Source organism: Thunnus thynnus, chromosome 10, assembly GCF_963924715.1.
Source record: "Thunnus thynnus chromosome 10, fThuThy2.1, whole genome shotgun sequence".
Taxonomy (NCBI): domain Eukaryota; kingdom Metazoa; phylum Chordata; class Actinopteri; order Scombriformes; family Scombridae; genus Thunnus; species Thunnus thynnus.
Window position 1 is genome coordinate 24,500,242 of NC_089526.1, and position 13,620 is coordinate 24,513,861.

The following is a 13,620-nucleotide window of genomic DNA, read 5'->3' on the forward strand; positions in this document are numbered from 1 at the left end:
CACTCACAAGTGAACGGTGGGAGTAACCGTGCTGGACTTTATAAGGTGGTGCTTTCAATGTAAGCAATTGATGTGAACTAGGAGATCACTAAATACAAGAGAAATGTATTAATCACATGTAGAAATCACATCAGACACACAACTCAGAAAGATTCATAACCAGACAAATAGGTATGTCTCTCTCTCTCTCTCTCTCTTTCACACACACACACACACACAGAGGTTTACTTAAGTCACTTTTGGGGACATTACATAGACTTACATTCATTTCCTGGAGACTTACCCTAACCCTAACCATGACCACTACTTGCCTAAACCTAACCCTAACCTTAACCACTGACCAAAACATCAGTGTTTTACCAATTGGGGACACTGCTCTTGCACAAGACGTGCCCAATTAACTGGTATTAAGTCTGGTGTGTGTCCCTGAAAGTGACTTAAGTCATGCCGACATCCACACACACACACGCACACACACACGTGCGCGCCCTCTGTGAGTGTTGGTCTCACCATGTGAATGAGGTGTGTGCTGAGTAGGCTCAGGGGTCTGTTGGCTAGGAGCAGCTTCTCTGCTGCCTCCGTCTCTACTGCTGGACAAGATAGCCTCTGGCTCTATACACACACACACACACACACACACATACACACACACTTTAAATCATTTATAGAGATTTGACAGTCAATAATGATGGATCCAGAGACCTGCCAAGACAAATTCTGACAGACTGAGACAGACAGAGAAAGACAGACTGATGGACTAACAGAGGAAGTCATTTTTTATGCATACATTGTTTTTTTTTGTTTTTTTTAACCCTTCTTTAACACGAGATGTGACAACACAGGTTGAGCTGTTTTCTTTGTTCCTTACATCACGTTATTTTAGCATTCCGTTTAACACTCCCATCTCCTCTTTTTTGCCCCCCTCATTAGCACCTCTGTCCCTCACTTTGCCTTATTTTAGCTCAGTTCATGCCTACAGTGGAACTTCAGGCCAATTAGCGGTGGAATAATGTGATTAATACTGGCACATATCTTCTCTCTCTCTCTCTCCCCCAAAGTCACTTCTTCTCTGTAATGCTCTCTCTCTCTCCCTCTCTCTCTCTTTTTTCTTCTGTAGTATATATAATCTCTGACTCTCACTCTCTTGACCAATGCAGTAATAGTTTGGGGAGAGTGGTCTAGTCACGTCCTCTCTCCTTATCAGACCTTATTACCCAAATGAATTTGGTTTGGGCAGAAGTTTTCTTTTTAATGAGCTTTGCATTTCTTGCAGAATTGATTTCCGCTGCACATTCTGCTTGCTCCTTTTTCCATTTCTGTCTCTCCCTCTATCTCTCCATCCTTCCCTCTCCCTCTTCTGTCCTTCTCTCTTCCACCCAGTCTTTTACCCTGCCTCCCCTTTAGTCCCCCCACCCCCCTGTCCAGGCATTAATATGTATGCGTTGGGCTGGAGTGCACACTATGGGGAGATGGGGGCTGGTGTGTGTGTGCGTATGTGAGCGTATGTGAGTGTGTGTGTGTGTGTGTGTGTGTGTGTGTGTGTGTGTGTGTGTGTGTGTAGGGAGGCAAGCTGAGGACAAAGCCAGTAGTGATAATGAGGCCGCAGGGACATAGCCAGACAGGCCCCTCTGTGTATGCCTGTGAGTGGATGTGTGTGTTTGTGTGTGTGTGTGTCCCAGGGACTTGGGACCTCATCCGCTTTCTCCTGAGTCCACAACTTCAATATTGCTGTTGCTTAAACCTGCTGGCTTCCAGTGCACACATCAATGGACACACACACACACACACACACACACACACACACACACACACACACACACAGATATACACACATGCCTTTGGGGACATGATACAAGGGCAACATTTTGAGGGAGTTGACTTTGTGATTCTGCTGGTGGTTCTGTGCTCAACAGAGATAAAATTGGCAAATAGTGGTAAATCAATCTGGGAATACACCAGGCTATAAGGACAGATGTAATATGATACAGCAAAACAACTGACATATGGCCAACAATTACTTGAAAAAATATTATGAAATACTAGCCAAAAAGAATTTACTTGCAAGGATTGTTGCAATGCAGTGATGTGCAGATGTGTATAATACTGAAGTCACATGTTTGCTAAGGTGTTTGCTCAGTAACTTACAAGTATAGACGCCAACTAATGCTATTTACTGACAAAGATGCATTTTGAGGAAGCCAATAAGACAGGGAGCCACAGAGCAGAGGTCACATCCACATAAACTGCTAATTTTGTGTGTGTGTGTGTGTGTGTGTGTGTGTGTGAGTGTGTGTGTGTGTGTTCATACCTGCAGTGCGGAACGGACAACGGTTGATGTTTGTTTTAGGATGTTATTGAGCACTTCCAGGAGGGCTTGCAAAACAAGATGGCTGACCTTTCTCCCAGCAGCCTCTCCATCCAGGTGGAGCACTGCAGCTTCGGGGAGGGTACTCACCACCACCTCTATAAGACCTGTGCAGCAGAAGAAAAGGGTGATGGCTGAAATACAACCGGTTTATCCATTGACTACTTGGGTACAGTTATCTGGCTAAAGATAGAAATACCAATACTGCAAAGGTAACATCACAACAGACCCTGAACTAGATGGTCATATTAAAATACTGCAAACTGGCCTCCATTAGAAAAACAACATTGACTTGAGGAGCCTGTCTCTCCATGGCCATCAATGAAATATAAATAATTAGTTCTGCTCACAAGCTCATTAATCAACATGTGTTCACATAATAAATTGATAGAAATCAATTAACACAACCAACCTACAAAACAACCAAAACGCTTCCCTGCCTCCCTAAATATTGGAGGTATTCAGAATTACAGTATGCCTGAGCCTGAGTAAATGTCTGTAACTGCAGGCTGTGGTTCAACTCCACAGTGGATCGATAGCTCCTGAACAAGATGAAGGACACTCTCCCTCTTCAGTCAATTAGCATTTCACTGTCACCAATTTGCCCAGCGGAGAAAAACAGCTGAATTTGACATTTAACTATTTCAACAGAAGATGAAGCTGTGCAGGTTGAATCTATCTGTGCAAATCTGATATTATCAATACACCCAAGTCCACAAGATGGGAACACAAGCAGCAACAACAAAACTGAAGTCAGTTAAGATGCTCATCTAAAAATGCATTCTGTTCCTTTCTTCTTATCTTTCCCTTCTATTTTTGCACTTTCTGTCCGTCTACAGAAAACTGTGCGATGTAGAACATGTTATAAAGCTGCTAACCCCTGCTAAGCCATGAATAAATAGCACTTACTAAAGTGCAAACCCATGTTTCTTTGCTCAATGAATTTAACATGAAACAGAAGATGCTCTGCATTTTGCAGCTCAATTTGCTATTGTAGGCATTTGTCCCTGAGATGTTCTCACGCACATCTCAATAAGGGAAGACTGGATCGATTCTGCCTTCGACTAGGTTTACATGCCTTCCAATATATTTACAATAGTTAAGTCCAAAGTTGTACTTAATTTTCTTTTCTGTGCAAAAAAACAGTTGATAAACAAATTAATTAAATCACTGTCTGCACTGGAAAAAAATCACGCCCAGCGATATTTTCTATTTCAATAGATCTTTATTTAGAATGTAGTAGGTGTTTGTTTTTGTGAGTGAAAGTGAAAGAATTTGTGTGAGTGTGTGTGCAGACACTAAAAAGCTGTGAAGGTAGCCTGTTGTCAGTGAGATGTACTGTTACTTTGTCAAGCTGCCTCACAATTAAATAAACGAGCTGCTCTACTTTGGACTGTTCAGTTATACAAAGACCTCGTCTGCTGTTAATGTGATCCGACAACACCGTCCTGTTCTGCATAGTTTCTCATGTATATAAGAATAATATTATTCTGTTATGTGTTGAGAATAGCTGCTATCACTCTGCATGGATTCTCACTCTGCCATCTTCACCAAATCACAAACGGGATATTTTAAATTTAAAGTGTATGCTAATATCTGGAATATGTTGTACATAGATAGCACAGTGTGCCTGTAAATGATGATCATATGTGCTATTAGGATATAAAAATGGGATATTAAATTGCCCTTTTAGGAGTATTAATTTTCTAACTGGCTGAGTCAATGCTGTAATAACCTGCTGTGGTTTTATATAGACAAAACAGCACTAAACAGGCCATTATGTAGGTTTTTTCACATCCACTCTATACACATTCTACCATGACTTGGTTGACATGACTGCAAATATTCACAAGTAATCTGCAAAGGTCACACTATGCATTTGTTTGAAATTGGCTGCAAAGACAGAACAAAGTTCTGCTGGAATTTAAGGCTAAAAGGAAGTAGTAAAACACTGGACTTCGGAAAGGGAATTTGAAGCCAACTTCATTTCCAGTCACACACTGGCAGCACTGTGGCCTGTCAAACCACCTGTCGACATTAACAATGTTTTGATTTTCTCATGGTGTCACTGCATTTAAATTAGACCAACTGTTCCATCCAAACAAAACAAAATCATGCATTTTTTAGGGGACACAATTGCTGCTAATTTGTTGAGTCACTGTAAACCAACTAGGATTAAGTACTAGGACTGAGAATACTCAATTAAGACCATGTCCGTTCTTGGCACGATACCATTCATTTGACCAGCAATGGCAAACAAAATGCATGTTACAGAATAAAGCTGAAATATGTGAATAAACAAACTTCTTTAACCAGAGGAGATATTTAGATCCACATCAAAAGTACAATGGGAATGTGATTATTGCAATAATGCCAAAAAGCAGAGCTTCAGTCTATACTTAACTGTAGATTGATGGATAATTTTTTACCGCCATCCATCCTCTTAAAGCGCTTGCAGGCTGTATAAAAAGCCTTTCCTCTCAGCTGACTGAATCCCTAAAGTCATCTGAAAGTCACAGGACGATTATAGGTTTTCCAACTGCAGCCTCCAATTTAAAATTTTGCGCATATTCAATGCACATGCATGCTTGACTCACTGTGGTTACCCTTCATTAAATCATGCACAACAAGCGCCAAACTGCTGCAAAATAGCTGCACAAACTGTAAAAGGTTTAAATAGTTACTCTATATTGTACACAGTTTACCAAATCAAGACGTGCAAATAATCAGGAGTGTGGGAGACAATGACATCTTGGGAATGCACTGACCATGAACAGTTCACGTGAAAAATTATTTAGTGAGCATGAACATAATGACCTTTTTAGTCATAGATTGCTGTGTTGAATGAAAATAGCAAGTACAGTTAGACATGCGTTTATCGTCGCTGCACACATGATACATCTCTCGCTCACGCTCTGGTCATTATGACTACAGTTATTAACACACCAGATTCAGTATACATTACAACAGCAACTGTATTTGTCTCAATAGGAATATCAAAAGAGCATCATAAACATATTTCATGGTTGCACAACGTGATCCAGTCTTTTCTTAGTTTGGCTCCTGGCTGGCTTTCAGTCAGCTATACAGTACATCAGCAATTGCAAGTTGAAGTTGTATACACACACACACGTGTTTGTGCACAATGTAATGGTAAGAGTATTGCTTCGACAGATATGCATCTCTGGATTGTGTGTTTGTATACTTGTGAGGTCAGGACATAACTTAAGTGTAATCAGGGCGATAGCAGTCAATGCTAACAAGCCAATTTTAACAATGTCACATGCGTAAAAGTGTCATTTTAAGGCTATAAATGAGAATCATTTATGAGTGAAAAACATTTTGTTCTGTCCTATTTTGGAGTCTGGACTAAACTTGGTTAAAAATAGACATTGTACAATGCTTTGCAGTACTATCTATTTATAAACCATTGTATGAGTGCTATTGGGAATCAACAGGACAGATGGCTCAGAGCATTACTGTCTAAGCAAAGTAGGATAGTTTCCTAGGGACAGAGAAACAAAATTGATCACATATCACAAATGGATAATGTTTCAGTTACTTTATTTATAGGTAAAATTGTCTAATTTAATTAGTTCAAGTAAAGAATATATACACAGTTTCCACTAATGTGATTTTCCACATTAATTTAGGTTAGCATTGATTTATGATGCATCTGGGTTAGTCCACTTCAAGAATAGCAAGATGCATGATATGCTCAAATCATGTTTGTGCTTAATGTGCTTACTGAACACTTAAATGGAAGTAGTCTTATTGTCCATGATGATGTGACCCCACAGACCCAAGATTTCCACTAGAGGGTCTCTAGCAGGATACAGAATGTGACTGATTTTGTGTTTTGTGTGCATTTACTTAATAGAAAAAAATCACATTTCTTTCTTTACATGTCATTTAAAATGTGTGCACCCAGCTTTTTTATTGAACATTTATTTGTCCCACGCTGGAATCCATGGACTGCAATGCAAACTGTAACAGCATCACACAAATCACAAACATCTTATATTTACTGTCAAAAATGTCTTGTTGATTGTTATTATGTAAATTTGTTTATCCAAAGACCTCTTGGGTACTAGCTAATATGACAACATTACTGTGGAAGACGAATCTTTGTAGTATAAATTATGCCAGGGGCCATTCATTTTGATTGGACACATGTGGTCACAGTTTTTAAAAAACCATTGTAGAATATTTTAGACACTGTTTGGGGAAATAACCTGAACCCAGTTTCAAATGGCAATTTATAAGATGCAAGTTCCACAGAAACTAGATAACACAGGCACAGAAGCAATTACCTAAAAAAATCCTCTGAGCCTCTCACAGAAGGTCAGGAGAAATAACAAGGATTGGTAACGGATCAAACCCGGAGAGGAACCTCAAAGACCTTTAAGGATTCTGAAGACACGTGGAGCCCCTGAAGACTTCTTTAATTAATTAAAGGACAGGCATGCTTTAATTAACTGACACCTTGTCTGTACCCCAGCCTTAGTCCAAACTCAGGAACAAGAACATGTGTCCTGTTCTTTATCAAATCTTGCAGTCTTCTTGTAAGTGTCCCTACAAAATTAGTCTCCGATTCACTGCCAGTGGAGAAGCTCTGCTCTACGGTTCATATCTTTATATGATCACAGATTACAGCCTTGACATTCGTCTTTTCACTCACACGTTTGCAAATTAAAACTGAGTCATCCACAGAATGAAATAAGAACTTTGTTTAAGCAGCTTCTCTTACTCTGCCATCAACTTATTTGTCCTCTCCTGCCTCTCTATCTCTTCCGCTATCAAATTGTCACTAACTTCAACCTCCAATTTTCTCCCCATCATCTCATCCCTCCTCCCAAACCTCTCACCCAAACATGCCACATTCTCACTCTGTGTATTCCATTCTTCCTCTCTCTCACCTCTCTGCAACCCTTTTTACCTCTCGTTTTGCTTTCCTGGCTTTATCATCTCTTCCCTCTCTTCCCTCTCATGCTTTCTTTTCCATCTTCCTTTTCTTTCTGTTGTTCTGCTCTTCCTTCCTATCCCTCTCTCTCTTCTTTGCTCCCTCTGTCTTCATTCCCCAGGGGGTATTATCTCAGTCAGAGGCAAATCTGCCCAATTATAAACCTCATCTCCTCTCTCTCTCTTGCACTTGCACACACACACACACACACATACATACTGGGTGCTCCTGCATCCACCGCCCCCCACATACACACACATCTCCTCTCGCTCACACATACACCGGCGCATAAGCACAAAAACCTACCTCCTTATTTTCCTCTTCTTCACTGTCTATTTCATTCCCTCCCAACACACACACACACACACACACACACAGAGTACATGCTCACACACCACCCTTCCCCACCTCTCTCTGTCACACCTTAAAAAGCCAATTATACACGCTTCCTCCCTTCTCCTCTCCTCCTCCTTCCCCTCTCCCTTCTTTCTTGCCATCGCCACACTGATCTAGAGTGAACCACAACGAAAAGAGGGAGAAAGAGGAGAAGAGGAGCCCAAAATAGAGGATAGTGGAGAGAGTAAAATGGCAACAGAGGAAAGGAAGGAAAGGAGTTGAGGAGGTAAGTCATGAGCTGAGTAGAATAGATTGCAAAAGTGGATGGTAGATGGAGAGGAAAAGGAGAGGAAGGGGAGAACAAGTTAATAACTGAAAGGGCAGCGGAGTGAGAGGAGAGAGTGAGAGGAGAGGAGAGGACAGGAGAGGACAGGAGAGAAGATGAGAGGAGAGGACAGGAGAGGAGAGGAGAAGAGAAGGGAAGAGAAGGGAAGAGAAGGGAGGAGAGGAGAGGAGAGGAGAGGAGAGGAGAGGAGAGGAGAGGAGAGAAGAGAGGAAGAGAAGAGAGGAGAGGAGAGGGAGATAGCGTTAATTGCCAGGCCAGTATTAGTGCTGGGTTGACAGTTTCTTGTTGAGAGGAGAGCTGATTGGACGATAATGATGCTGACTACTGAACTGCCTCACTGCTGACCCAATGGAAATGGAGGGAGAGGAGGGGTTGATGGTGGTGGTATTTCTTTTTTTTGGGAGGCACAAAATGTCAAGTGAAAGTGAGAGACAGAGAGAGAGAGAGATGAACACAGTCCTAAATAGAAATTTGAGAAAGCAAGTATTATTGTGTTGGGGTAGTGTAGCATTTTCATTGCCACTGAGAGTTGTAATTACAGTGTTGAACTGTGGACACACACTCACACGCACGCACACACACACAAACACACACACACACAAACTCAGTGTTTCCATCACTTCAGAGGACATTACATTGACTTACATTCATTTCCTGGAGACTTATCCTAACCTTAACCATAACCACTACTTGCCTAACCCTAAACCTTACCCTAACCTTAACATAACCTTAACTTTAAACCAAGTCTTCTCCCCAAAATTAATGATTTAGGTTGTGGGGACTTGCTTTTTGTCCCCAAAATGGAGGCGAGTCACCACATGTGACTGTGTAAACAGATTTATGTCCCCACAACATGAAGAATACACAAACACATGCACACACGCACACACGCACACACACACACACACACAGGGGCAGCATTCTTGTGGACATCTTTCACTGAATACATTCATTCTGTAATGCTAGATTTAAGCTGCATCCCTACATCCCTACAAGCTTCATGCTTCATAACTACTACTCTCTTTTAATTAAAGTCCTAATCCCATACTAGCCTTTAGGGCCCAAAAGTGGGCGTAAGGGACCTAGAAGTTAGAAAAAAAATTATAACTTCTAGGTCCCTAGAAATTATAAAAAAATTCCTCAGTACAAGAGGGCACACACAGTAACTGCTTCCTCTGCACTCCACTACAATCACTTGCAATCAGCAAGAAATTCTATGACTAATGTTTTATAACTAATATTATTCTTCTAATATTATTGAGTTTCAGCACAGCTGAAAGACAAAAAGCATTCCATCTGCATGCACACACACGCAGACACACACACGCAAGGTTGTTGACCTGAAAAAGCATTATACTGCAGCAGGACAACAGGCTGGGGAAAACAAGATGTCAACAAGTGACATGACAGTAACGAATGCTAGCAGAGTAGACACCAGCACAGTGTGCAGTAGTGCAGTGGGGTCAATGACAGACAGGCCTCTAGGACTCACTTAACTCACTCACTAATAATTCACCATGGTTGTAAGCAACCTAGTACAGAGTGCAAGAGACACCACAAAAAAAGTCAACTAGAGAAGTATGGAAGGATTTTTTCTCAAATCCTCCTTCCATACTGTAGGCAGACATACAGTACCTTGTTGGTATAGTGGCTCCAGGTCCAAGACTGTGTCTCCACTGAGATTACACAGCAAGGCGACTGCATTCTGCACCATCCCGCTGGTAATATTACTGCTGTTAGCCTAGAGAAAGGAAGAGATACGTAAAAGAAAGATGACTATTTTATAGGTTAGGTTACAATGTCTTACATTTCAAATGAACCCACAGTCAAAGGCATCCTGTGAAGCATTTTAACATCAACTATCTAACATCAAACAAATTGTGATGCCTTAGTATAGAAAGTCAAGGGAGGAACTAGACTCCCACACACTGTCAGCTCAAAGTTTAATAAAAGTAATAACACAAAAGTAGCAAAATTTCTGTCATAGACCTTCATCAAACATTCAATTCACAACACAATAAACAGCTCTTTTATACCCACCACCATGGCTGCAACAACTAATCAAAGAGGACGGGAATGGGAGGGAGTTTAAAGGAGTGTCTGCCTAGTTACTTTAAATTTCTGTATTTTATAGTTAAGGTTATGGTTAAGCTAAGCTCCAGGGAATGAAGATCAATACAGGTCCTTTACAAATATAGTAATACCAAAATGTGAGTGTGTGCATGTGTGTCCTTGGCGGGCTCCAAGAGCACCTGACTTGTTGTAAAAACCCAAACATACCATGACTGACCAAAATCAACAAGCTTTGAGTCTGTTTTGAGAACATAAATCTTTCAACACACTGGACTGTTATTATCATCACCTAATATAATCTACAATATATTCCAGTGGTCTTTTTGTTGTTATTACAGACCAATTTTGTACCTTGTAACATATTTGACAGATGTTCCTGACATTGATTCTGTCAGAAGCGCAAAAATATTGACAAATATGTCTTGACATGCAAGACAGTGAGAATAATTAGATGTTATATCTGAGAATAATCTTATATTCTACTTACTGTGAAAATTAGGGCACAATGCTGAGCAAAGGATCAAATTAAATCTGCCTATTAGAGGATGATGTCGTTGTGACCTGTGATAATGGATTGGTTTTGAAGAGAAACAAGGAACAACCCTAGTGTCCGCGTTTCTCCTACTCCTGTCTCCTCGCTTTCTCTCTTCTCCTCCTCCGCTTCTCCTCGCCTTCCTCTCCTCTTTCTTTCTCTCTCCTTTCTACAGCCCATTCTCTCCGTCTTCCTAATTCACTTCTCCATCTCTCTCTTGCCCTCATTTCATTATTTGATCCTCTCTGAGATACACCAGCTCTGCCTGCGGGGTCTGTGCGCATCAGTGTGATCTGTGTATGGGCTGATAAGCCAGGCTGGTACTCATCATGTGCAGTAGCCTGAGGCTGAAGACAATGACATCAATTTGCACCTTGGACAACCTGCCTGTCAGTAACAACAAATAACAAAGCTAATTTATTTTGATCTTTATAGACTAATAAGCTATAAAGGACTACCGAGTACATCACTGAAAGCCTTAACCTGACAATGAGCCCGACAGCAAACCAACATGAATTTTAAGTTTCACTGTCCTGTTCCATTCATGTGTAACTGGAGTTACAGATTAAGCATTCGGTAACGCTTAAGATCAGAGTGAATTTAGCTTAGATGTTAGTACTAAACCTACAGTATGTATACATGAAGCAAAATATTTGTAATATTATTCTGCCTCCTCTGGCACAGCAGCCAACCAGTTAAGAACCCTGGTCTAACTGGCTTCCTGAAGTCCTTTCATCTCTGAAGCAGAACTACTTCATCATCTAGACAAATACAATTAGGTGAGTTTCTCCATGACAAGCGTGATTGCCAGTGACAGGTATAATCAATCCAGATCAGAGTGTTTCAGGCAGTATAAATCAATCCAAACGTGAGCAATATAGACGGCACTAATGGATCTCGACATAGCCGGCTCAGACAGGAGTAAACAGTCAGGAGAGGTGTTAATCAGGCTGTTGGATAAGAGTGTTTAACATTCTGCATCAGCTAGTCGGGGCTGGACAGGCAGCCATGCAGAACACTGATTATTTAGTGAGTGCGTATGTGTGTGTGTGTGCGCACACCATAAATTGTTTGCTGCCACACAAGTGTTTAGGTTCGGTGAAAACAGATTGTACTGTGTTTCTTGGTGGGTGAATTAGACTGTGCGTATGCGTAAAGGATCAGGTGAAATAAATTGTTTACTGGAAACATTGTTATGCTTCGCTGATAACAGACAAGTGCGATCTTAATAGTGGAGTTCATATTCCCACTCTATTAACCCTTCCTCCTCTCTGTGGCTGACCTGCCAGTCAATTACAGGGACCCTCTAATAGGTCAACACCACTCAGACTAATTTACATAAATACATCTTAAGTTATATTGAGCGAGTGAGAGAGAAAAGGAAGGAGGCAGAATACAACTAAACTGAGATAAAACAGAGCAGAGATGCAATGAAATAATACAGACCGTAATAACTGGGTTTGATTAGCTGATTGACAGACTATTTAACAGGCCGCCTGATTTATTAAGTGAATGACTGATTGAATGAACAAGTGATTAATTGATTGGCTGAATAAAAATAGAGATTGGTTTCTTACCATAATGAGCTGAAACACTGTTGCTAGGATCCTACTGTGTTTGATCAACCTGAAAAAGAAAAAAAAAGAAAAAATACATATTGAAGCAAGGGTAGAACATGAGGGTGAGAAATTAATTAAATTTGGAGGCAATTTACTGCACAGTTCACACATGCGCACGTGCACACACACCGGGCTGTTTCATCTTCATTAAGGTTGTAGTTCCACTACGATGACTCCTGTCTGGTACCAGTGGGATTGGGGAAGAGAGGAGAGACTACAAGAGGAGATGCAATGAGAGCAGATGAAGTGAGAGGAGATGAAAGAAGAGAGGGGAGGACAAGAGGAAGAGGAGATGAGAGTTAAGGGGAAGATGAGGTGAGAGAAGATTACATTTAGTGATGAGGAGAAAAGAAGAGGGAGATTGGAAGAGCGGGGAGAAGGTTTGGTCAGAGAATAGAGGGAGGACAGCGGAGTAATAAATAAATTAAAAAAAGGAATAAATGGATGGAAGGAGGAAGTAGAGAGTGGAAAGAAAAGAGTGATGTGGACATACGCACAGAGAAAATCTAGGAGAGAGATGGATGTCTATATTAGAAATGTCATTCTGTCTACTTACTGATTAAGGTTCTTTGATTCACAACCAATTACTGTGCGGTAGGAGTCTACACATACACACACATCTTGTGTATGTGTGTATATGTCTGTTTGTGCGCATTAGAAAGCAAGAAAGCACTCAGGCTGTAATGGGAACAAAGTCACCTGAAGTCAAGACAGGTGTTAATATGCGGAAGGTAACAAAGCCTGTCCACTGATTTAAAATCTGTCTTCAGTCTAACTATGATGTATAGCTCGTCTAGCAGGCATCAGACCACTTTAAATGAGCTGATTCAACAGTGTCTATCAGTTTCTGTAGTTTTCAGAAGCACCTTCATGCTGCAAACATTGTGTACCACCTCATCACAAAGGTGACCTTTACCGACTAAACTGGGACTAAACTTTAGTTAATGTGGTGTTCTTGGACCCGACCGTCGATGCTGCATTGAGTAGGAAGTTCATTCACTAAAAGTTAGATAGATATGCATGTAAAGATGCATCTAGTCAGCATAAAAAACATCTAATGGTGTTAACATTTCCTCATATCTTTTTACATTCCTTTTTTACTGCTTAAATGTTTTTCTTTTACTGGTCAGTTGTCTACTTTATATTCTGTGTTCTTATCGTTTCTTTGTTGCATTGGATTACTTTTACTACAACCTACTTTTCACACAGAGATCAATAACAATTTCATTTTATCTTAATGTGTGTTGAGAAAATATTCCCCAAGCCATTACACCAAACTCTGAGCTCAGCATCGGCATCTGCAAATTAAACTGTGATTAATTGGACCAAGTGGTTTTTCCAGTCTTCAGTTAATTTTGGGGATGAGGTACCTAATATTTTTATCTT

General features: G+C 40.7%; 1 protein-coding gene across 5 annotated transcripts in view; it reads right to left on the reverse strand.

The window, feature by feature from the left end:
• ulk4 (unc-51 like kinase 4) overlaps positions 1 to 13,620 on the reverse strand; it is an 80,598-nt gene that overhangs the window by 13,126 nt on the left and 53,852 nt on the right. For 3 of the 5 annotated variants that reach the window (XR_010930449.1, XM_067602211.1, XM_067602210.1), the window contains exons 31-34: positions 12,193 to 12,241; positions 9,646 to 9,751; positions 2,309 to 2,472; positions 511 to 612 (exon numbers count right to left, since the gene is read on the reverse strand). Coding sequence is in view for 3 of the 5 variants with exons in the window: in XM_067602211.1 (XP_067458312.1) it covers positions 511 to 612; positions 2,309 to 2,472; positions 9,646 to 9,751; positions 12,193 to 12,241 (421 nt within the window). In the remaining 2 variants the exon portion in view is untranslated. Of the gene's footprint in view, positions 1 to 510; positions 613 to 2,308; positions 2,473 to 9,645; positions 9,752 to 12,192; positions 12,242 to 12,363; positions 12,449 to 13,620 lie in introns of those variants that run through there. The other 2 variants (XM_067602212.1, XR_010930450.1) reach the window with 2 other exon arrangements.